This window comes from Dermacentor variabilis, chromosome 2 (genome assembly GCF_050947875.1).
Source record: "Dermacentor variabilis isolate Ectoservices chromosome 2, ASM5094787v1, whole genome shotgun sequence".
Taxonomy (NCBI): Eukaryota; Metazoa; Arthropoda; class Arachnida; order Ixodida; family Ixodidae; genus Dermacentor; species Dermacentor variabilis.
Genome location: NC_134569.1, coordinates 210,260,621 through 210,286,095, shown reverse-complemented (window position 1 = coordinate 210,286,095; position 25,475 = coordinate 210,260,621). Strand labels below are relative to the sequence as shown.

General features: G+C 48.3%; 1 protein-coding gene across 1 annotated transcript; it reads right to left on the bottom strand.

The window, feature by feature from the left end:
- Positions 1–2,689: 2,689 nt before the first annotated feature.
- Positions 2,690–24,829, bottom strand: LOC142571170 (neprilysin-1-like). The gene is made up of 4 exons (XM_075679444.1): positions 24,762–24,829; positions 23,794–23,868; positions 18,052–18,371; positions 2,690–4,873 (listed from the first exon to the last, which is right to left on the bottom strand). Exons 1-4 carry the CDS (start codon positions 24,792–24,794, stop codon positions 3,067–3,069), a joined length of 2,235 nt encoding a protein of 744 aa, XP_075535559.1. The 5' UTR covers positions 24,795–24,829; the 3' UTR covers positions 2,690–3,066.
- Between the last annotated feature and the right edge of the window lie 646 nt (positions 24,830–25,475).

Genomic DNA, 25,475 nt, shown 5'->3' with positions numbered 1-25,475 from the left:
GTTGAGCAAGGTTTAAAGACGGAAGAGTGCAAAGAAAACCAGAATCGTCGTCAGTATCTAGTGGTGCGGGTTCGACGGGGGCGCGGGAGAGACAGTCGGCGTCAGTGTGTTTCTGGCCAGACTTATAGACGATGGTCACATCAAATTCCTGTAACCGAAGGCTCCATCTTGCGAGACGGCCTGAAGGATCTTTGAGATTCGCCAGCCAGCAGAGAGAGTGGTGGTCGCTGACGACACGGAAGGGGCGTCCGTACAGGTATGGGCGGAACTTCTGGATAGCCCATATGACTGCCAGACATTCTTTTTCAGTTGCTGAGTAGTTTTTTTCAGCAGCGGACAAGGTTCGGCTGGCATACGCAATAACGCGCTCAACACCAGCTTGAAACTGAACGAGTGTCGCTCCGATACCAACGTTACTAGCATCAGTATGCACTTCTGTGTCAGCCTCGGTGTCAAAGTGACCAAGGATCGGTGGTGTCTGTAGACGTCGCTGAAGGTCGTGGAAGGCGTCGGATTGTGCTGGGCCCCAAACAAATGTGACGTCGTTCTTGATGAGTCGTTGCAAAGGTTCGGTAATTTCACAAAAATTGGGTACAAAACGGCGGTAATACGCGCAAAGCCCTAAAAATCGGCGGACATCGTGTTTTGTCTTCGGTATCGGGAACAGAGCAACTGCCAGGGCTTTGTCAGGGTCAGGGCGCACACCGGTGCTGCTGACAATATGACCTAGAAATTTGAGCTCCTCGTAGCCAAAGTGACATTTTTCGGGCTTCAGGGAGAGGCCGGCGGTGCGGATAGCTTGAAGAACCGCCTCAAGCCGCTGGATGTGTTGTTCAAACGTGGTGGAAAAAACAACTACATCGTCTAAGTAGACTAAACACGAGTTCCACTTGAGGTCAGATAAAACTGTGTCCATCATGCGTTGAAATGTGGCCGGAGCGGAACACAATCCAAAAGGGAGGACCTTAAATTGATAGAGACCGTCGGGTGTTATAAACGCCGTTTTTTCCTGGTCCCGTTCGTCAACTTCAATTTGCCAGTACCCACTACGTAGATCCATTGAAGAAAAGTAACGGGCATGTCGCAGGCGATCCAAGGAGTCGTCAATTCGAGGAAGTGGGTAAACGTCTTTTTTCGTGACCTTGTTCAGTTTGCGATAATCGACACAGAATCTTAGTGAACCGTCTTTCTTTTTAACTAATACAACAGGTGAAGCCCAAGGACTTGTCGATGGTTGAATGACATCATCGTCGAGCATTTGTTTCACTTGATGACGAATAGCATCCTGTTCTCTTTGCGACACGCGATAAGCGTGTTGGCGAACAGGTTGGACGGTCGGTTCAGTGATGATTCTGTGTTTGATTAAAGAAGTCTGTTTGACCTTCGACGTGGTGGCGAAACAGTCGCTAAATGACGATAGCAGAGTAAGGAGCCTCTTCTTCTCGTCTTGGTCGAGCTGTGGGTTGACGTTGATGCGACTGGTCAAGTCCACATCGCGGGGTTCCGGAATCGAGATTGTCGTTACCGAAGCACAGGCGTTGGACTCGGCCACCGTTTCAAAGTAGGCCATGGTGGTATGCCTCGCAAAGTGTTTGTACTCGCCACTGAAGTTCGTAACTAGAATCGTGGTTTGCCTATGTTGGAGCTCTACGAGACCTCGTGCGACGCCGACTTCGCGATCCAGCAATATGGTGAGGTTACCTTCGGCGATGCCTATTCCTAGTTGTTCTTGAGGGCATTCAACGAGGACGAAGATGCTACTTCGAGGCGGTAACGTCACGCAGTCATCGACCACGCGTAAAGCCGCGCGGTGATGTTCATCCGCCACATTCGAATCCGAAGAAACATAGTTAGAAAAAGTCACGAACAAGTCACGAAGGTTAATGATCGCCCCATATTCCTGGAGAAAATCCATGCCCAGTATAACTAGCCGAGAACACTTGGGCAGCACAAGGAAAGACGCTACGAAAGTCGAAGTAGAAATTGCAAGTCTGGCGGTGCATCGTCCAATGGGTGACACGAGGTGTCCTCCGGCCGTAATCAGATGTGGGCCGTCCCACGCTGTCAGCACCTTGCGTAGCCGAGTCGCCAGTGAGGCACTCATAACCGAGTAGTCAGCTCCCGTATCTACAAGTGCAGTTACTGGACAACCGTCGATTGAAGCAGTAATAGCAGCAGAAGTTTTTTTTGCAGTTGCGAATGAAGGCGTCAGTGGTACGTCGCGAATATAGATGTATGCAACTTGATGCAATAACAAAAATTCATAGCAAAGCGACTTCGCCCGTAGAACCACCACCTCCCCATATTCTTGGACCCTAATTTCTCCCTCAGCGCCATAGCCTTTGCTCTGGCGTAGATCAGGGCGGTGTGAACGAAATTTTATTCGGACATTTACTATGGAGGCTGCGCGTGAGCGCGACCAATGGCGTTTATGTGATATGCTTTAAAGAAATTGTTACGTCCTCGATCACTGCCTTGCACGGTGCCTTCATGTCTGACAAGGCTGGGCTTTGCCAACGTGCAGCAAGGAATAATTATTCCTTTAGCATGGAATCTGGAGGGAAGGCTTGTAATGAGCATGTGATAACGTTAGGCACATGTGCGCTCTCTCCTGCGAGTACAGCATACATCTGTAAGGCAGCTGTAGAACGCTGTAACACAAACGCTTAAGTTTAAGAATATATGCATTTGATAAAAACAAGTACAGGTAATAAAGGCCACGCGAGCATCCCCAACGGTGCAATGAGTGTAACATGCTGCGCATGCACGAGCGACGATCACAGCGACGATCACTTCTATCGGTGAGCAGAAGAGATAGTTCAAGAACGCCGAGGCGCTGTGGATATCGGCGCAGTAGTAACCTTTTACACGGATACGGCGAGCGGAGAGCCTTCCGACACACGGTTATTTTTTTCGCGTACGAGGAAGAAATGCATGCGCTTTAGTGGTAGTTGTTATAAATAAAAGAAAATACCTTCACAATGGAAACGTTCGCAGACAAGTGTGTTTCATCCAAAGCAGGAAACTGAAAGAAACGAAGTGTGTATTCTGCTACACAGAACCACGTCAAAAAAATTCGCATTTGTCCGGGGGGTTCATATTCGTACCCAAGGAGCAGTTGAACGCCTTGGAAAAGAGACGAGAGTGCCTCACTGCCTCGTTGCAGGCTCGCTTGGACTTGGCACTGGCGTCTCTGCCGTCTTCGGGACTGCAAAGCAGGTAGCACATGGACACGAATAACGCTTGCATTTCTTCTAGTCGTGGATCAAGGTCAAGCTCGTTGCGGCCGGAAATTGGTAACACTTGTTCCACGAGCTCCTCCAGCATCTCCAGAGGGACGGCTCTGTCGTAGTCCACACAATAGGACCCGTTTCCCGAAGGACCCGAGAAGCAGCGCAAATGGTCGTCGGGGTGGCTGGCGTTGCCCTGGCTCACTCGTGCTAGCAGGCCTCGGAAGGTTGCCTGAGCAAACAAAACACCCAGTGTCCCGAACCTGATGCCTCTCGTGAGACCGCGGTCGTACATCGGCAGCATCGACGCATAGAGCGGCAGCCGGACGGTACTACTCCCAGCGTTGAAGAATGTATATGAAGGCTCTGTGTGAACGTCTTCCAGGTGTGTTGTCCGGGAGAAAGTGGCAGCTTTGTCCAACAGCTCATTGCGCAGGTGAACCGCGTTCACCCAGTTACGGGCAATGGACTCCGTATTGTTTCGTGTTAGACTCGCGTCCAACTCTTGTTGATACGCTCTAGACTGGATGAGTATTGAGAAGAAATCGGTGGCATTGACGATGTCGTAAATGCTGGGAGAAATGAGCCAGGTGCTCTTGAGCATCTTCGCCTGGATCGGTGCCAGCAGAGCGAGGGTTGAGGCGCGTATTTCTTCGACCACATCCTTGGTAAACGCCTTGTTTGCATAGGCGCTAAAGGTGGCTGCTCCCAGGAGTCTTTCTGTCAGTTCGAGGCAATGCCTCGGTGCAGCTTCGCCTGTGGCCTCGGTGATGAACCTGTGAAGAGCGATATCCTTGCTCATGAAGGGCGCCATCTCTGCGACAGCTAGCCAACTCGTGCACCACACCATAACGCTCTCGTTCCACTTGTTGGCGAGGTCGCTGAACGCAGTCAAGTAGTCAACGTCAGTTACGTTTACGACGATGTGCGCGTCGTCAGTGTTGAAGTTCTTTGAAAAGAAGTCGCTCCAACGCGTTTTGTTGAAATGTGACGTGAACATCGAAAGGCTCGCAGTGTCTGTCGAGGGACTCGCTAACACCGTTCTATTCGTTATTGGATGAATGGCCTTCCGGAAATCTTTGCCTATGCTGACGAAGCTTTCGTGCAAGATAAAAAATTCGTGGCTGCTGTTCGGACCCGCTACAATGCTGAGTACTAGGTCGAAGAATTCGTAGCTTGTAGAGGCGTTTGTCCACATCGTAGATGAGTTGTAGAATTTGTTATTGCAAGATAGCCTATGCGTGTTACTTTTTGATCTTAGGACATCGCCCGGTTCAAGGAGGAACTTCGATTCTGTCGAGCTGTCGGGCGCACTTTTCGCGAGCTTAGTGATTTTGAGTAACGAGGCAATGTCGAAATATTTTCTGATCCGGAATGTTGTCGTCAGAACATCCGCTGCACCTTCGAGCTTTGGCCAAGCGAGTTGGGCTTCGCTTAGGACTTCTCGGAAGCCGTCTATGTCGTCATTTCCTCCCAGAAGCACTGACTCGCAGCCAGCATAGAGTCTGGCCGCCTTTCCCGACACTGTCTTCTCGTTGTCAAGACCTCGGGTATCCCTCAGTGCAGTGGCGAGTTCTTCGAAGAACTTGGACAAATGCTCCTGGTACACCGAGCGACTGCTCTTCCAATTCCCACACACGAACCTGCGTAATAAGTTTGATACACAAATTTGTAAAGAGCAGAAAAATTGCAATAGTAGCAGTTCGTTTTCAATCTTCTTTTAAGTCTTTTACGGCGAACTTGTGCTAAGTGTGTTTTATTTTGGATGCTGTTGTTCAGCAACAGCTAAGATGTCTCGATATTAGCCGGGTTTGCTCGCCCTTATGAAAAAGTGAGCTTTTTGTGTTGCTGTAACGCGACATTAATTTACACAGCGACAAATGGAGACGACGATTTTTAAGAACTCAACACAGGCTTTAAACCGGCTCTTGAAGAAGCGTATATGGCATACAAAATGCAAAACCATAACTTTGATAATAAATTGTAATTCCCCTCAGCTGGAAACAAAAGAGAATGGGCCTCTGCAGGGTGCACTTTATTCCTCGGCCCGAAAGCGCCACCGCCGCACGGACCCTCGCATTGTCGCCTCCTCCACGACTTCTTTCACTGCAGTTTTCAGCATACCCCCTTCACCACACCACCGCATCGCGCATATATACTTCCCCCGTAAAGCAGCGGTATAGTCGTCAACAGCGCTATAGCTGCTTTACGGGTCGCTGGACCTGCTGGTCATTCGCGAGTATACCAGGAATCAGCGAGCAATTATATCTGTCCCTTCTAAACACTAGCGATATGGGCAATCTTCCACGTGAAATATGGCACGCTTATGTCCTCCGCAACGAAAATATCCTCGAGCTCTATTAGTTTGGTGACGGCATCAGCCTGCTGTGGTGACTACAGCGTACGAGCAGGAAATATTGCTTCTTCCGCCACACCAAAGCAATTGAAGAAACTCTTCCCGATGCCATGGACGTCCCTGGATATCAGCCTGCACGCGTCGGATAGTCTTCGTGGTTTGATACAGTCACTTTGCACGGCCACTACTTTTTCCTCGTGGAATACTAGGCGTAGGTGGGCGGTTGATGAACTGGCTTCTTGGGTGTCCACGTCCAGCGTGGCCTCTATATCATTTCGCAATCGGGGCTACCTTACGTTCTTCGGAAGCCGTTTCTTCGTTTCTTTGTAGTATTCACTTGTCACTCCTTGTTTTTTGTTGAGCCTTCTGTCTGCCAGGTGAAAACGTTGTTTCCAGCCATGGCACACTTCCTCACAAACCTGTAACTGCTCTCGGGATATTTGTACGACCAGTCCGCGTTTGTGTACCAAGTCAGTCGATTCATTCAGGTGTCGCGTGACGTCGCAGATGGACGGGCTGGGTGATCTGGAGGAAGACTGGATCGCGTGGTTGGCCTTCTCTTTCAGGCCGCAGGACGTCGTCCGCTGCTGTAACTTGCTGATCTGAGTATCGAGTCAAGCGGAGTCGAAGACGGATCGGGTGAGAGACTTGAAGTACAGTGCCGTATAACGTACGGTGAATCTCCGAATGGCTTTGCAAGCGGTGTTGGCGCCCTGTTGGTGTCGGTGATACCAATTGTTTTTCATGACTGAATCTGTCATTTGGTGCCTAGCAACTTAGCGTAATACAAGCGTAAGACAATCGTAAGACAAGCGTAAGACAATCAACAAGCGTAAGACAGCTGACATAAGGATGTATAATATGGACAGAATTGAACATGCTCTCAGGAACGGAGGAAGCCTAAAAGTAGTGAAGAAGAAACTAGGAATAGGCAAGAATGAGGTGTATGCGCTAAGGGACAAAGCCAGCAATATCATTACTAATATGGATGAGATCGTTCAAGTGGCTGAGGAGTTCTATAGAGATTTATACAGTACCAGTGGCACCCACGACGATAATCCCACAAGTAACGCCGGAAGAAGTAAAGAAAGCCTTGGCAGCTATGCAAAGGGGGAAGGCAGCTGGGGAGGATCAGGTAACAGCAGATTTGTTGAAGGATGGTGGGCAGATTGTTCTAGAAGAACTGGCCACCTTGTATACGCAATGCCTCATGACTTCAAGCGTACCGGAATCTTGGAAGAACGCTAACATAATCCTAAATCATAGGAAAGGGGACACCAAAGACTTGAAAAATTACAGACCGATCAGCTTACTGTCCGTTGCCTACAAAGTATTTACTAAGCTAATTGCAAATAGAATCAGGAACACCTTAAGACTTCTGTCAACCAAAGGAACTGGCAGGATTCCGTAAACGCTACTCAACTGTAGACCATATTCACACTATCGAGCAAGTGATAGAGAAATGTGCGGAACATAACCAACCCTTATATATAGCTTTCATTGATTACGAGAAAGCGTTTGATTCAGTCGAAACCTCAGCAGTCATGGAGGCATTACGGAATCAGGGTGTAGACGAGCCGTATGTAAAAATACTGAAAGATATCTATAGCGGATCCACAGCCACCGTAGTCCTCCATAAAGAAAGCAAGAAAATCCCAATAAAGAAAGGTGTCAGGCAGGGAGATACGATCTCTCCAATGCTATTCACAGCGTGTTTACAGGAGGTATTCAGAGACCTGGATTGGGATGAATTGCGGATAAGAGTTAATGGAGAATACCTTAGTAACTTGCGATTCGCTGATGATATCGTCTTGCTTAGTAACTCAGGGACCAACAGCAGTGCATGCTCACTGAGCTGGAGAGGCAAAGTAGGAGGGTGGGTCTAAAAATTAATCTGCAGAAAACTGAAGTAATGCTTAACAGTCTCGGCAGAGAACAGCAGTTTACGATAGGTAGCGAGGCACTGGAAGTGGTAAGGCAATACGTCTACTCGGGCACGTACGCAGGATCTTTTCTTCGGGGGGGGGGGGGGGCAATTCAAGGTAACTTCTATGCAAATGAGGGGGGTGGGCTGCGCTTTACTAGTACAAATGTGGATAACGTCCACCATTCGTCATAAAAACGCGTAAGCCCATAAAAGAGAAATGAAATAAGGTGTATTTTACAGGTACGCCCTGTGCGATACACCTCTCCTTTACTTGGCAAACAAGAAACTTCGTCAAATGGACTTGCGCAGGAAGAACACTGCCAAGGACAAGTAAAGGAGCAAAATGTAAAATAAAGATTACTTCGTGGAATACAACTTAAAAAAAACAGCATTTGGCAACCAAGGCACACAAACCGCGCGGAGTTGTTTTACTTCGCCAGCCAATCACAGAAGCAAACAAAATTGTAGTCTTGCGGCCTTTTCAAAATGGCGTCATACTTGATACCTCCGGACCGTCTGCTGTTCTTGAAGAGTCTTTTCATCGGCGGCAGCAATGAGATGTGCAACAGACATGGACAAAGTGTATGGAATCTGAACATTTCACTCTTCAAAATCTGCGGTGCCGTTCATTTCATTGCTGAGTCCATTTTACTCATGAAACTTCACTGCCAACTAAAGTGAAACTTGACAATAGTTGCAGCAAAGCAAGCATGTTATTTCAGTTCAATAAAGAATTAGGGTTTGGCCGTTCCACTATAATCGGAGAGGCAAAACGTATAAAAGTACGCGCTAATAATTTTATTTTTTTGGTTAGCGCCTTATTTGGGTAGCAGAAAAAAGTTTGAAGTACGAATTATTTGCAGCCTCCCGGAGAAACAGTGGCTGGCGGTTATGAGGGCGTGGGCGGGGCTTCAGTGCAGACTTAATTTGTATCCGACTATAGTAGGTTTTTTTTAAAATTATCTCTGGAAGAACTGTAGAGAAATATATATGTGCGGAACCATCACAGTTCTTTTGGATCCTTCGTTTATGCTCTACCAAGTGCCGCAAACGACTCGTATTGTCATTTGCGAAGTTACGTAACGATGGATGGCTGCCAGTCCAGCACAACCTCGTAGGGTGCAAAACGCTGCGATTCTAGACGTACTACGCCTACCGCGGAAGCTTAGAAAGATACTTACATAAGCACAGCAGAGAAGTGGTTACGTCAGGTGGCTCGACTGATAACTGTAGAAGCGTCATTCAAAACAGACTCAATTGTTCTCCACTTCCGGCGGCGTTTTTTCTATCTCCTCTTTAAATAAAGATATTGATCTATACATATTTTTATAAACAACGGTTAAATTCTTTAACTTTCGCTTTTTCTTCCTGTTTGGCTGTTGCCTGGGTTGCCGACAATGGATTCCTTAGTAGATCGCTTAATTTCTCAACGTTTTGCGGCTCGTATTTCCGGTTGGCGATTTCGCACGAAAAGTGCTCTACAATTAGGCAAAAACCAGACGACGTAACGGATGACATTCATGTTGCTTATGGATTTAACGGTTATTGCAGGGTTTGGTGATGGACGCTGTTTCGCATTATTTTCCAACAACACCTTATCCAACACATATCGCGGGTATATTGTTCCGAGAATCTGTCAGCGTCGCGGCGAGCCGTTACTCGAGGAAATATAGAAGCAAAAGGAAAAGTTGAATGCAATTGGCGTTTTCTCTGGCCGCAACTCATTCTACGTGCAACAGACCAGCTGACCATGAACCGAATCCTTTTCTTAGTCCCTGGATCAGTCTAAACCAAGAAGGTTGCACTAACCAAGCAACAGCCAAGCGCGTGACCATCGGAAAGATGGTGACAACTGAACGCACCTCGAGGTAATCGCGCGGGCACCGAATTGATGAGGAAACTGGCCTCCATACCCCAAAAGATGCCGATAACTGCCGCCAGCCAAAAGGAGTGAAAAAGGCAGCAAAATATTGACCGCCGAATAGCTGTCAAGTTTCAACATTGATTTCGCGGCGCTTTAGTAATGTGTGTGGAAAGTGGTGGCCTGGGCGGGGAGGGGGGTGTATGCGCATTAACTTCGGGGGGGGGGAGGGCCTGGCCCCCCCTTGGGTACGTGCCTGCATCTACTTAGGACAGGTAGTGACTGCGGATCCGAATCATGAGACTGAAATAATCAGAAGAATAAGAATGGGCTGGGGTGCGTTTGGCAGGCATTCTCAGATCATGAACAGCAGGTTGCCATTATCCCTCAAGAGAAAAGTGTATAATAGCTGTGTCTTACCAGTACTCACCTACGGGGCAGAAACCTGGAGGCTTATGGAAAGGATTCTACTTAAATTGAGGACGACGCAACGAGCTATGGAAAGAAGAATTATGGGTTTAACGTTAAGGGATAAGAAAAGAGCAGATTGGGTGAGGGAACAAACGCGAGTTAATGAACTCTTAGTTGAAATCAAGAAAAAGAAAGGGGCATGGGCAGGACATGTAATGAGGAGGGAAGATAACCGGTGGTCATGAAGAGTTACGGACTGGATTCCAAGGGAAGGGAAGTGTAGCAGGGCGCGGCAGAAAGTTAGGTGGGCGGATGAGATTAAGAAGTTTGCAGGGACAACATGGCCACAATTAGTACATGACCGGGGTGGTTGGCAAAGTATGGGGGAGGCCTTTGCCCTGCAGCGCACGTAAACAGGCGGATGATGATGATGATGATGATGATGATGAACTTATGGCAGTTCGTAGGCGCCTTGTGACTTATGTTCACACACAGGAAATAAGGAAGACGTGCTCGTTTTCCAAGCAGGTAAAACGCTGGTGGGGCTTCATGGATACTCTTTGCGCGAGCCAACCATGGAGAGTTTTTCTACTGACCTCTGTAACAAACACTTCGCGTCATGTGACCAAAACGACGACAGTCCGGATGTTAAGGAAACCGGAAGCCCAACGAGTGCACAACTTTGAGCGATCGCGCCATTGGAGTTTTTTGTGCGCGTTTTTATTTTCTCCCTCTCAGAGTGAATCTCACAATTACGAACCATTCAGTGCAAAGACAATGGGCTAAGAAGGAAAAGCGCGCCACGAGCGCTGAAAATTGCCTTTGCACCGATTTTTTTTAGTAATCATGAATCCAACATTCCAACTATCCCCAATGGCAGTCTCGATTCACTCTCATAGTGTCAGCGCTCAGGTGGCGGCCGCTCAGGTGGCGACCGAGCGCCGGCCTCTTCTCGATAAGGGCGTTCCTCAGAAGCTGTGAAAAGGTCCCTTCACCAAAAAGCCAGCAAGCAGCCTTCAGCACAAGCTCTGAGTCTTGGCTTTCGCTCTTCGTTGAGAAGCTCGTCAAGTTGAAACCACTATTAATTCAACGATTTCTCAATCGCTACATGGCCTCGTCTCTGCCTGGGCCCCTGTGCGCTCCTGATCAAGCTCCAGGCTGCTGACCCAACGCTTCGTCTAGAGACTCGTGATTGGTTGCAACAGTGATGTCAGCGGTCCGAATCCTAACACTCTTTACTATGCATTGGTCACTACTTAGATGTTTTATTTGTCGCTATGTATTTTGTACTGGTCAATTCGTAGGCGCTAATAGCAGTCAGAGCCGTTATAGGAAGCCTACTGTAGGTTCGCACTAATTTCCTTGTCGATGATCATCAGCTAGAATTGTACGTTCACACAGGTGTGCGAGGAGGTGTTGACTGATGGCCGAAGTCTTCAAGGTGCAGACTTCGGATATGATATGGCGGGAGTCGAAAAGACTGCAGTGTCAGCCTGAAATTTCAAAATCTGAATCACCAGGAAACGCTTTAGAGCAACAAACATCTGCGCAGGGAAGTATCCTGTCCCAACGAAAAGCAGGCCTAGCTTCTGGAACAGTTCGCATGCCGAACGTTCTCTGGCTGTCAGTGTCAAGCAATGACTGAAATGAAACGAAATGGCGCTTTCTGAACACTTACCTTGCGGCTGTATGAATTAGGAAAAGCGACAATGCAATAGTGCTACTAGGAGCATTTCCTACTTGGGATTTGTCACATTTCGCAACCTCATACATTACTTGTGCTTCACTGCTTTCGGGGCGGGCTGTTAATCTTTTGATTCCAGATGCCGCAATGGTTTCGGAATCACGAAAGCAAAATCCCAATCTGGACTGTGCTCCAGACAAAGTTCACCGAGGTCTTTGGCAGCCCGGCTGTTCCAAAGCTTTGTACCGAACTATGTCTGCAGTCGCACTCTCAGCAACCTAGTGAGACATTTACCAGCTATATCGAAGATGTCATCAACCTCTGTAAACGGGTTAAAACGTCAATGGCAGAGGGCAATAGAATCAAGCATATATTGAAGGGTATCGACGTGGATGCGTTTCAGGTGCTGAAGTTATTGAGCTGTGCCAAAGTTATGGCAAGCTTCGCCGACAACGCCTCTTCACCCGCCGCCCTGTTGCACATCAGGAATAGTTGTCCGGCTTAACCCCACCTTTTCGACATCCCACCTTCCTCTCGCATATCAAGGCTTTCGTGCTGGCAGAAGTTGCTTGCCAGCTCTCCCTCATCCCCAACCCACTGGAGTCAAGTTCGTCCCTTAGTCTGACCCTACGACACGTTATACAAGAATCGAGGTCCTTCCACAGGAGCGGGCGCCTCAGGTCACCGCCCCGTCCACGTACGCCATCGCATGACCAAGACCTCCGACATATCGGACTCAGCCTCCGATTCCTAGCTCTGTTTTTACCTCCATGCCGCCACGACCTCCATTCCATCGAGTAATTAATCCCTTGCGCACAGTGGACAACCGGCCCATCTGCTATTTCTGTGGTCTTCCCAGACAGGTTGCATGTCTGTGCCACCACCGTCCACTTCATCTACGTGACGACACACGCACAGCTGCGTACGACCATCCGTTGTCTTACGCTCCAGGCCGGGAATTACAACTTCCCCGCCCAAGCCTTCCACCAGTTTTTTACCGCCTTTCTCCATTTCCGCGTCGTCGCTCGCTCTCCCGAATGCGTCGACGTCGCCCTACCGCTGACACGGAAAACTAAGCACCGCAGTTCCCGAGGCAAGCTCAAGCCCTGTTCTTTCACCGCCAAACATTATTGATGTCGCTGTTGAAGGTGACTCTGTTCTTGCCCTTATTGTCATAGGTGCCACAATATCTGTATGCCGAAAAACTGTGCAGCTCTATACGAAAAGTCACGACTTTCTTCTGTCCATTACTCCGCACGGCCACAGCACTGCACGTCCAGCCGGTGAATGCGTTTGCCGCCAAATATGAAATTCGACGAGGGCTCTACGTGATTGAGATCGTCGTTCTTCTCCACTGTTCCCACGGTGTTACTCTAGGTTGGGATTTTCTCACATGTCCGCGGCTTGGGGCGCTGCAGCAACGCCTCCCTTACTAGATGCCTGCCGCGCGGTCCAGAAAACTAGGTCCGTGCCCACTCCCTTTTCTCTTCTCCGTGAAAGGCAACGAGCGCCGCTCATGGCGAACGCCTGCAACCGAGATCACCTGCTGTGGCCATGGCATGCATCGAATCTGTCACCGTCTAAGAGGCCCGCGAGAACGCTCGCCAACGGACGCCCGCGTACCAAGCTGTCATTGATTGCTCCCGTGCAGAAGTCGCCTTCTCTTCGCTAAGCAATGCAATATCTGACGACGTTTCGCTTTGCTGCGCCAAGTTGTCCCTTACTAACGACATCCGGATACCTCCGCATACATCCGTTCTGAAACCTGTATACTGTTCCGTTGCCTCCGACTCTACCGCATTCTTCACACCTCCCACTGCTTTCGTTGATCTCCATCTCTCACCACTCCCAACCCCGCTGCTTAGCCTTCAAGCTGGTGCGACTCAGCTTCCAGTATATAACCACTGAACATTTCCGATTACGTTGCTTTGCGGCGAATCTCTCGGCACTGTGGAGCCTTACGACACGCTTACCACGTTGGAACTTTTTGTTGGATCGTCAGAGGTCCACACACGATACTTTAGGGCAGTAACTGCCACATCGCCTGAATACGTTTACGTCATCGACAATGCCCTAAACCTCAGGAAACGCCATTACCTTCTCCGTCCCCTCGACAAATTTCGCCCTGCATTTGACAGCCATAGCACTTCTCAGAGCCCAACGACGACTGTATGTCACCGGATCGACCCAGATGCTCACTCACCGTTATGGCAGCGACTATACCGTGTATCGTCGACAGAAAACCGCGTCATTGATGAACAAGGTGAATGCTAAAGCGTGGCGTCGATGAACCGCCCGACAGTCCACGAGCATTGCCAGTTGTTTTAGTTAAAAAGAAGGATGGCTAGAGCCGCTTTTTCATGGATTACCGTCGCCAAAACAAAATAACCTGGAAGGACGTTTATCCAATGCCGCGGATCGACGACGCCCTAGTCTGATTGCAAGATGCAGAGTTCATTTCCACCCTCCATCTACGCTCTACTCAAGTGCCTATGGCTGCAGACGATAAGCCAAAAACTGTTTTCTTCACACGAGATAGATTATACGAGTTTCGTGTGACGCCATTCGGCCTTTGCAACGAGCCCGCTACATTTCAGCGCGTGATGGATAGCATTCTCCGAGGCCTCAAGAGGAACGCGTGCTTGTGTTATTTGTATGATGTAGTAATGTTTGCACCAGATTTTCCTACTCAACTTCGTCCACTGGAGCAGGTTTTAGGCTGTCTCAGTGACGCTTGCCTCCAACTAAACTTGAAAAAATGTTACTTTGGGCATGCAAGCTGACCATTCTCGGAGATGTGTCGAAGGACGGCCTTCTCCTTGATGCGGCTATGCTACGTGCTGTTAAAAATTCCCGAGGCCCAGGTTTCTAGGAGACTTGCGCAGTTTCATTGGCTTCTCTTCATACTTCCACTGCTTCATTCGAAATTTCGCTTTGATTTTAGCACCGCTGACAGCTTCTTCCGGGAGACCCCAATCTTCCCGTGTGGTGTCCTGCTTACGATGATGCCTTTGCGACGCTACGTCGCCTGCTCAGAGCACGACTGATACTGCGCCATTTCGATCCAACTGTTCCCACGGAAATCCATACGGATGCTAGTGGTGTTGGTCTTGGCGTTGTGCTCATCCAGCGAAATCCCGGCTACCAAGAATATGTTGTCGCTTACGTGAGCTGCACTCTAACGACGGCTGAAGCGAATTATTACGTCATAAAAATATTTTGTCCATACTTGTACGGTCGGTCCTTCGATGTCGTTACCGATCACCATGCACTTTGCTGGTTGTCGTTCCTTAAAGAATAATGCGGCCGCCTAGCCCGGTGGGCACCGAGGCTCCAAGAGTAAAGAGTAGGACATCCGGGTTGTCTGCTGCTCAGGCAATAAGCACGCCGATGGCGATACTCTTTCGCGCTCGCTTAACCACGCCGACATTGTCAGTGTCTCCGTCCTAGACTACCTACTTCCCTCATTAGCTTCTGTCAACATGGCTTCGGAGCAGCGCAAGGACTCCCAGATTTTATCTTTGACAGATTACCTCTCTGATACGCCTGCACGCCCACCATATCGAGCTCTACGCCGACAAGCTTCGCATTTCGCCATCCGCGACGGAATCGTCTATCGCCGTAACTACCGTTCCGACGGCCGTAAATGGCTGCTAGTAATACCCCGGCATCTCCGTGCTGATGTATGCGCTGCTTTCCACGCCGGTCCTCAGTGCGCGCACACTGATATCTTCCAAGACCTACACCAGACTACGTCATCGGTTTTATTCGCGTGGTATGTACACCTTTCTGCAAAAGTGCAGTCGCCCTTGCACAGAATGTCAACGCCGCAAACCTGATCCTTGCCGTTCTAGACCAATGCAACCTTTGCCATGCCCGTCGCGACCCTTCGACTGGGTTGGGATATACCTTTAGGGGCCGCTGCTGTACACAGCTGCCGGCAATCGCCGGATCATTGTGCCTATAGACCACTTCACAAGGTATGCAGAGACGGCCGCTGTGTCAGCCGCGACGTCTCGTGGCGTTGCCTCCTTCCTGCTTCAACGCTTCGTTCTACATCACGGCGCTCGCCGCGAACTCCTGCGAGACTGAGGGCGCGTCTTTCTCGCCGATATCATTCAAGAACTTCCCACTGAATGCCGCGTTATTCATCGCAGTGCCACCACATATCAGCCGCAAACAAACGGCTTGACAGAACGCCTTAACTGAACACTTGACGACATACTTTCGAAGTATGTCGCCTCCAACCGCACCAACTGGGACCTCGTCCTTCTGTGTGTCACGTACGCCTACAGTACGGCACCCCAGGAAACGACAGGCTTTTCTCCCTTCTTTCTACTATATGGCAGAGAACCACAATCTCCCATTGACACTATCCTTCCTTACTGTCCCGACTTGTAAGTGGGTACACCTGTTTCCAAATCCGCCGGTATGCCTCCCGACATGCAGAAGAATGTCGACAACTATCATGCTCCTTTACAACGCAAGAACAAGCGCTACAGATATTTCGACATCATGACGGGCGCACCCGCCACCAGTTTTCGCCTGACGCTCTCGTTTGGTTGTGGGTGCCTCCTACTTCGACAGCGGGTGTCTCCTCCAAGTTTGTCTCCAGATACCATGGACTCTACCGGGCCCTACAGCAAACTTCTCCGCTAAACTACGTAATCCAACCTCTGACGCCCCCTACGGACCTGCATCGCCAAGGCCGCGAAACTGTGTACGCAGATCGCCTCAAGCCGTATCACTAGGCCTTCGTCCTCGCGACGCCTTAGGCTACCTGTGTGGTTCCGTCTTCAGCGAGGGGGGAACGTGTAATGAAGAAGTGCGCCGCGCAGAACTCCGCTGCCGGATTGCCAGCAATACGCAAGTGGGGCTCGGGCTAAACTTTCCTGGTGTGAATGGCTAAGCCTGCGCTGTTGCGTCTTTCAGTCAGCATCATTCGTGTCGTCCACAGCCGTGTCGGACTTCTGTCATAGTAGATCGAAATTGTGTACATTTAAGTCTGAGATAATGTATTTAAATTTGAGAGAATGTGATTATATTAAAGAGCCCATTTGGTCGTGTTAAGAATTTATAGGGGCCTCTAATTGCTCCGCTGGTCCTAACCAGTCCACAAACGCGTTGAGTTGCTGCAGCAGTACGTTCTTGTGTTTATTGCAATGTATATTTTCTATTATTTCGAAGCTGCAACTCAATCACTGCGCGGCGACCGGCGCTCAATGTGGGAGGCGTAGAAAGTTGAGCTTATTGGTATATTGCTGGCAATTTGGGGACAGCGCTAAACGACTGGACAAGAAAGACAATGAAGGCTTTAGCTTGGGGATGGATAATGAAGGTTGCCAGCTGATGTGTTCATCTAAATGCTATTTCAGGTTTTAAGAGCCGGGAGAAAGCGTGAAATAGAAACAGTTGGGTTCACTACTTCACACGTTACGTCACACTTTACTACCTCACGGTAAATATCGCTCCTCACTGATACCAGTTAACACAAATGAATGGCGCCCGTCTTTTGCCGCACATCTGGCTGAAAGTTCAAGGCATCACTTTGTACCACGAAGGCAGGAACGCGAGCTATTATTGAATAGCCATGTTCCAATTTCTCGGCATACAGTATGTGTGGATATGCCGCTTGTGACAAGTGGTGGACAGACTGGCCTTTTACTGCATCCCAGAGGACTTACGTCATGCCCTACCTAATGCTAAGGGAATGCCTGATCACGGTGGACATGCCTATACCCGCCTATGACAAGTTACAGCGCGCTGAGGAATTGCAAACCAATCAGCTTGGGCGGCTGTAACCACGGCATGGTTGACTATTTCCTCGTACGTGAAGCAAGAAGGGGATACAACGGGTACAGCTGCTGTGGCAAACCGACAATTATCGCGTCTCTTATCAATGAAGTGGTTAATCTGTGTACCTGGAGCCGTGAGATGGACATCGTTAGTTTAAGGACGAGCGTCACGAGCTATTTGCCCGACAAGGCGTCCACTAGTTCTTCGAAAAATCTCTTGCCGTGTCACACGCTTGTCCCACGCGGTTTCACGCACTTTAATGTTTCGCCTTTCTGGCGAAGCTGCTACTTCTTTAGCAAGTTCGTGCTGGCAGCGGGCCTTTCCAATAGTTTCGGAAGGACTGAGGTACAAAACTTACCTCCACGACTGCACACTAAGGAAATGCCACTGAGGCAGCATCAAACGTTTACCGGAAACTTTGGTACAATGGCGTTTTAAGATAAGTTTCTCTTGCGTTCGTTTGGTTTTCTCGACAAATAAGTTGCCTACGAAAATTATTTACAACGTAACATGTGTGGACATGCTGGTGGATACTCTAGGAAGCCATTGTAGCCCACATAGAACAAACAGAAATATTTGAAGACCCGACACCACTGGCGTCCATGGAGTTGCGTAATTTTGTGTCTACACGCGCTACAATGACTTCTGCAAGTAGTTGTCGCCGCTTTATAAAGCAGCGTGTAAGTTTACGCATACCTTGGCACATCAACGCAAGCTCACAAGGAGCTCTTACTAGACAGGGAAGCGAAAGTGGTCATCACGATCATCACGAGCTCGCCCACTGACCTGTAGAAGTTGTCGCACGGTTCGATGCTGGTGTCCATGCTGGCAGCCAGGAGCTGCACGAAGCCTCGACAGGCGGGCGTGTCGCAGCGCTCGAGGCGATGGTTCTCCTCACTCGAGCGCGTGACAAACGCGAGCGCGACGAACACGAAGAAGGCGACCACGATGCTCAGGGAAGCCACCAGGGCCACCACGATGGCCCAATGTGACTCGGACACGCGCTGGTCGTGACCACCGTACACGAGCCGCACGCGGGGACGTTGGCGTCGTGGGTCCATGTGTTGGGTAGAGGACACCATCTGGCGGTCCACCGTCGAAGAGCGCTGCATTTTCGGAAGAAAATGCAGCCCGTTACCAGAACAACTGACCCCGTCAGATACAATGCTGGACGAGTACTTGGACTGTAGTGCGCTACACATTCGTCAACGGCACCAAGCAGGGCCAGCAGCAGTATTCCTTAAATTTACGCACTCTGAATGCGCTTACCCGCCAACCACTGCTCTAGCGACGTTAAAGGCATGCACGGAAACAAGTTCGGCGACAATCTGCTAAACCCTGCCGATGCCCAAAGATCCAATATGCTATTGATCAGCGAAACTCGGTCTAGGTTTCCCATCAGAGAACGCCTGCGAGCGATGGGTTTATAAGCACTTTCGAAGACAAGAGGAAGGTTCCCTGCACCACTAAAAATGGGTAATACCAGTAGCTCCGCTGACTCGGATTCTACCGTTGCATTATTTATATCGGTGTTACGTGCTGAAAGAAGGTAGACCACTGTCGACCTGAAGTTGCCACAGGTTGCGTTTGGACACAAAGAAAAAAAATCCCGCGCAGATGAACTTCGCATGCGAAATGTGACCGTGGGAATAATCTCCTCTCAAACCCAAAAAGTCGAAATGATGAAGGCAGCATCATCATACCAGAAATGATGGCTGAGTCCCAGGTAGCACACAAAGTCTTGAAAACGTGGTATTAAGGGATTCAACGTCTGAAACGGATTTTTGACCAAAATCGACGCATCAAAGACGTTCCAAACAAGATAGCTTAAAAACGAGGGGTGAATACGTTTTGATAACGTTGGAAGCCAGGCAGCTTAAAAACGAGGGGTGAATACGTTTTGAAAACGACTCAAGGCGCCACCGCCACGCCACGGCGCGTCAGCCTCTTTAGCGGCTTCTACAATATTCAACAAACCATCAACGCGATCCAACCTTGAGCAAGGTGGTGATAACGTCGTCAAATCATGTGACCAAGGTGGCCACGTGATTCGTGATGCCGGGCAGCCGGGCGAGCCGGGCATAGTCGCGTCGTCCTGGTGTCGTCGCGTCACCGCACTCGCATTGCGCTGTGGTGTGTTTCCGGCTGTTCTGAATCTGCTGCCGCTGCCCTTTGCTATGTAAGTGTTGCAGTGTTTTGCTGCCAAGAAAACGATATTCTGTGATCAGTTTGGGTTGTGCGATATGTTTGTGTGGTTTTAATTTGGAAATCAGTAGTGTTTTCAATTGTTATGTGACCAAGGCGGCCACGTTATTCGTGAAGCCGGGCATAGTTGCGTTATCGCACTCGCATGGCACTATGGTCTGTTTGCCACTGTTCTGAATGTGCTGGCGCTGCCCTTTGTCATGTAAGTGTTGCAGTGCTTTGCTGTCAAGAAAACGACATTCTGTGATTAGTTTGGGTTGTGAGATCTGTTTCAGCCGGGCATAATAGCGTTATCGCACTTGCATTGCGCTGTGGTATGATAGCGGCTGTTCTGAATGTGCTGCCGCTGCCCTTTGTCATGTAAGTGATGCAGGGTTTTACCGTCAAGAAAACGACGTTCTGTGATTAGTTTGGGTTGTGCGATCTGTTTGTGTAGTTTAATTTGGAAATCAGTAGTGTTTTCAATTGGAGGGCGCGGAGTGGAGGGCACTAACCAGCTCTTCAAGTTCATTGTCATGTTACGTGAGGCGCCTTTTCACTGACGCTGTAATTAAGGCGTTAAGGGCAGTATAAGGACGAAAGTTAGAGGGACGAAATCGTGCCTGTGTGTCCCTAGCGTTGGGATCGGCCGCTATGCGTGATCCTAACAAGAAAGCATTTTGCAGAATGCGAAGGCGGCAAAATTTCTGTCTGTGCGCACCTTGCCGATCTCCGCAATAGAGCCGTCATCGTGGTATTTTAGTCTCCCGTATAGCAAGAGTGTTGCAGACAAGGGAACCGGTTCAAACAGGCTTTTTTTTTTAATGATTCAGTACTAGTGCGGTATCTCAAAAGGTGAGGTCAAGTGCTCGCCCTATTTTCTTCCCTCGCGCTACAGCGCACTGACAGAATTTTGCGTGCACAATACCGTGCTTTTATCGTTTGCGCTTCAGGTTCTCGATTGTGTTTTCGCCCCCTTTACCCATGTGATGGGTATTTCATGGTATTACCGGGTACCACATGTGTCCATATATTGTGTCCAATATATGAAACGGCCAAATTCAATTTTATTTGACGCCTCAAATGGTAGTAATGTATTGAATCCCTTGTAGCTTTGTGCTTGTTATCAATTTTACTATTTGGCGAATGGATACAGCATGTACGCTGCATAACTCGCTTGTGGGTACTGCTTACGTGAGTCGAGTATGCCCTTGGTATAAAATAACTTGTATGCTTTAGGTAGTACGATTGTTTGCAGTTTGGGGCATGTGTCGGAATGTACGCTGTGCGCCCTTCGCGCTTTACGGCGGCCTGCCGAGTTCGTGCGGGTGCCATGTGGGCGCATGGAGTTCGCGAAGCACTCTCGCAGTTTTATATATATATATATATATATATATATATATACATGTGTTCTGTTCGCGCGCTTCGCACAACAGGGCATGTCGCAGTTCTTTGTCCTCGTGCACCACATTTTCCTAGCGTACGTCTGTGCATTATTTGATACCGGTTTCACACGGGGCTCTTTTAGCCGCTATCCAGTCCGTTACAAACGGAATTTCTCGGTCGTGATCGGCTCCTCTGCGCAAGCTACGAGAGTGAGCCAGTCGCATCGATAATTTCGATCCGGATCGGGCTTGATTGCGATTGAGAGTGGTCGTGTGACACCGGTTTTACACATGGCTCCCGCATAGGGAACACTAAGTTCAATGCTACTGAGTGAAGAGCAAGTGCATATATATGCCAGTGGTGGTATGTGGGCAAGTCGTTCTGGTGAAGCCAATACTTGTGCATTCAAAACATTTCAATTACCAGCGTAGTGCATCAACGTGTCTACTTCGACAAAATGGAGCACCAGTGCAGATATCTGAGCATACCTGTCCAGGGCAGCAAGTGTGTCTACATTGAAACCACTACCAGCATGTGCGGCAGTTCTATTTCCAGCAGCGGGACTGCACAATAATTAGTAGGGTGCTCTCAAGCTGTTTATCTATCAAGCTCTGCCTGGACTGTGTGCCAAATATTTTTGGACGTGAAAGTGGGGGTGAATTGGTAAACATCAGTGGAACTGTGCCTGGACTTTGTGGCAAATGTTTTTGGATGTGAAAGTGTGAGTGAACTGGCAAAGAATTTGCTCTGGGGCTACATGTGTTAAACGTTTTTCTCATTCAGAGTGCTTTTTTTTTACTTTAGGAGACTGGAGATGTGCGCAAAGTGTGACATGTCAGTGTGCTAATTCATTTATTTGCTGGTTTGCAAATTATTCGTTGCAACTTTGTTTTTGCCAGAGAGGTACAACTTTGCCTCTTGTAGAGGGCTTTTTAGATAAAACACTATTTATTATGACCATTGCTTCCTTTGTTACACAAATGCAGCTTCCAGTGCATTCCAGTTTATTTCCATGTTTATGTAAGTTTCTAATATGAGGCTTGCATATTCATTTCTCACGTTCTGGAGTGGCAAGATGCAGCATTACTGTCTCATCGTTCGCTGTACTACAGTAGTGTTCACTTGTTACACTGAATCCCCCGTTTAAGTATTCTGTACTAATTTCACTTTATTGCTTTTTTGTTGCATGGTTATTTTTTTCTCGCCATTACCTTCTTTGATATATCCTAAAGGCAATATTTCCAATTTTGCATTGTTCCCATTTTTTTTTATTTCAGTCACAGGATTGTTTTATGATGGTATGCGGTGGTATTTCTTTTTGTGCTCTTTCCAAGCTTCTAGCTGATTGGTAACAATGCTTGGAGGCAGTTACCATCCGATTCATACTCTTGCATTTTTCAGTCTACTTCTTCCATTCGCTCCGATGTCACTTCTGCATAACTCTAGTCCATCTAATAGCACGCGCACTTTACTATGATAAATTAGACACTTTAGTACACTCCAGGTTTTTCTGTTCATTTTTGTATGTGTACTTGGAATTTTGTTTATGTGCTAGTGAATGTTCACTTTGGAGTTCATTACGAATCCTTTCTGCGACTTTTGTCATTGTTGATCTACTTTTACTTCTATTTGCATTTCTCACACAGTTTGTTCGAACCTTGCATAAGCATTACATTTTAATGAAGTGTTTTTGCTTTGTCACAATGTTCTCATTTCATGCACTCTTGGCATGAAGGGCTTGGTCTGGCCACCTGCCAAGACGTGGCCATTTGTTCTTTGCAGGATGTCATTCCCATTGTGGTTGTAAGCATCGTAGCTTACTAAAGGCGGTATGAAGGATTTATTATTCCTTACAGGCTCATTTTCGTGCGACTTGGTAGAGGATGCGCCGGCCATGCGGGGAACAGTGCTTGGCACTGCGCCATGGCTCTTACAGTCAACACCGACGCTTCTACTCATCTGGGGCGCGATTGGAGATCGTTCGAAACGCCCGATCAGTTTCACCTCACGCGATTGGCCTAGGCCGTGCCGACGGGTGCGGCTGACGACGTCTGCGCGGCATAGGCCAGTCGCGTGAGGCGAAACTAAACGGGTGTTTTGAACAACGATGTCTGATCGCGCCCGTCACCCGCGAAAATTAGCTTCAGGTGATCGTAAACCTTTCAAGACCGCTTCTAGACCAGCTTTTTGATAACGTCCTAAAAACGTTTAGAAATTGGTTACAAATAGTTTTGGCAAAGGGATTACTTGTGTCTTTCCCAATCCTATTTCTAGACCAGCTTTTCGAATACGTCTTGCGGACCTGTTCTAGATCGTCTCAAGAAAGTAATTAAGCCGGACATTAGCAGATGTATACGACATTTTCCCGCCGAAGTTCTCTCATTCGTGTCTTCTTTAACCCGTTTTTATCGTCTTGGATAAACGCTACGAAAACGTTACGTATCTCTTTTGTGCTACCTGGGGTGGCTGTTGCCTTCATGTGCTTAATATAGGGTAAAGAACACCGATTGCAGACCCATCGGACTGATTTAGAGGAGTAAAGAACTTAAAAGCATCAATGCACCGTGGCTTTGTTGCACGCTAAAGAACCTCTGGTTGGTAAAATAAATTTTGAGCACTGTAGTACAGCGTTGCTCGTTGTCGCTGTGTTGCACTGAAACCTTAAACAAAATAAATAAATAAATAAATAAATAAATAAATAAATAAATTGATCAATCAATTAACTGTCCCAAGAATACATCAAATTAACAAAGGCACATTATGTCCAGTAGAACGATACGCCCTTAATATTCTGGGACCTGCGTTCTTATGGGTTAGCCTGTAAGGCATCAGCTAATTGTTGACACCTTATGACTGGTCCCTTAGTTTACTGGATGTCAATCTAGTATTGCATAAAACGGGCAAAGGTCATCAAAGAGTTGTGGCACTAAGCGTGTTTTCAGCATGTGATTCCCATACCTTGGTAGCGTCGGGCCATGAACTCACTCGTTTCACGGCTGATTTTCTTAATGGTACGGAGTTCTTGAGTGCTTCCTGTCGAACACAGAAAGCAGCAGTGGTAGGAGGACATGTACATGCGTGACGAGCACATAGCAAGGAAACCAGTGTACAGCCTGTCAAGAAATCGATGAAATCTCGCCAAATGGAAACGTAACAGAAAATAAAGGCTTTTTCCCCGGTGTGAAAACAAAAATGAAATTCAGTAAAATAAGTCCCGGATTCGCCCGCAAGGTGAAGCATCGATTGCGATAGCAAATTAGTAGATAGCTATACGAAGTAAGGATGCTACTTTCATCGGCCGTACAAACTTGCAAACATTCGCTTGCTAACTAAATTAACAACGATATAATAAGTAAGCGCCACTCAACGAGGACGTAGAAAGAAACACACAGAGACAGCGACAGCCTTGTCTCGGTGGGTCTGTTTCTTTCTACGTCTTTACCATTACTTAAAAGACGATGTAAGTTTTAACTAGATTAACAAGCACAGCGTCACGAGCGCACAGGTAAACTAGAACACATCTCGCGCGCGACAGGAAGGGACGCGCTTCAGACCGCCCTTCCTCGCGAATTCGGCTCACCCTCGCACACTTTCACACGCATATACAGCATGCGGCGCGTGGCGATGATTTTAGCGCACTTGGACTTTATAGGGAACCTCACGGCGATGGCGACGTCGACGGCAGAATTGCGCTTGGAGTGTCCATATGTGATAGCTTGGAGTGGCTATCGAAATAAAATTACAAAGCACTGCGGCCGCGTTAAATTTAGTGGCGATTTTTTTTGTTAGTTACAGGCTACAGCTAAGACGTTGCGACGTTTCCTTCGGGGTAAAGGCATTCTCTCACACTTGCATTGTAGCACAACATAATAACATAGCAATACAAAGAAAGGCTCTGACGTGTAGCGAAGGCATGGAATGAATACCTTGGGGTCGGACGATGAAAATGTCAGCGACATTGAAACGACGATTCTTGACAGGAGAGTACGGACGAGGTGAGCCAAACGGCCTGAGCGAGGAACGTTTGCACTTCTTCTTCCGTCCTCGCGCTCTCGTGTTCACCCGAGTGCAGCGGGCTGAGAGAGGGCGCTTTCTACACCAAGAGCCAAAAATCAAGGCAACGTGTTAAGAGGTCTCAAACTAAAACAAAAAAAGACGAACCAAGGAAAATAGTATGCATCTCATGTCAACCGAATCATGGGCTGCACTGTTTGGATCCGGTTTTGCCTAACGTAAATTTCTTTTCTTCTCTAAATGCTCTAATTTAGCCTGGTGGTGGCAGCGGATTGCAGCTAAAGGTGCGTTTAGCCTGGAGACCTAGGCCACTTCACTTGAGATAGATAGATAGAATTAGTTAATAGGAAAGACAGAGAGGTTGACCTCAGTTAGTACGCTCTAATCTTCGACGCTGCACTAGGGAAGCGGGATTCGGAATGAAAGTACTGCGATGGATAATGATAATGATGATAAAAGAAGTGCTGAGTGCTTTGTGCATTAGACGGTGGTCCTCCTAGTCACTCGTCGAGTTTTGTGTCATGAGGGAAATTCGACAGCGCGTTAGTTGTCTGCATTGGAGTTGCAGTGTCAGGCAACGGGCTGAGAATAGCTTCCTCCGACAATGTTCGCCTGCCAAGGTTGGA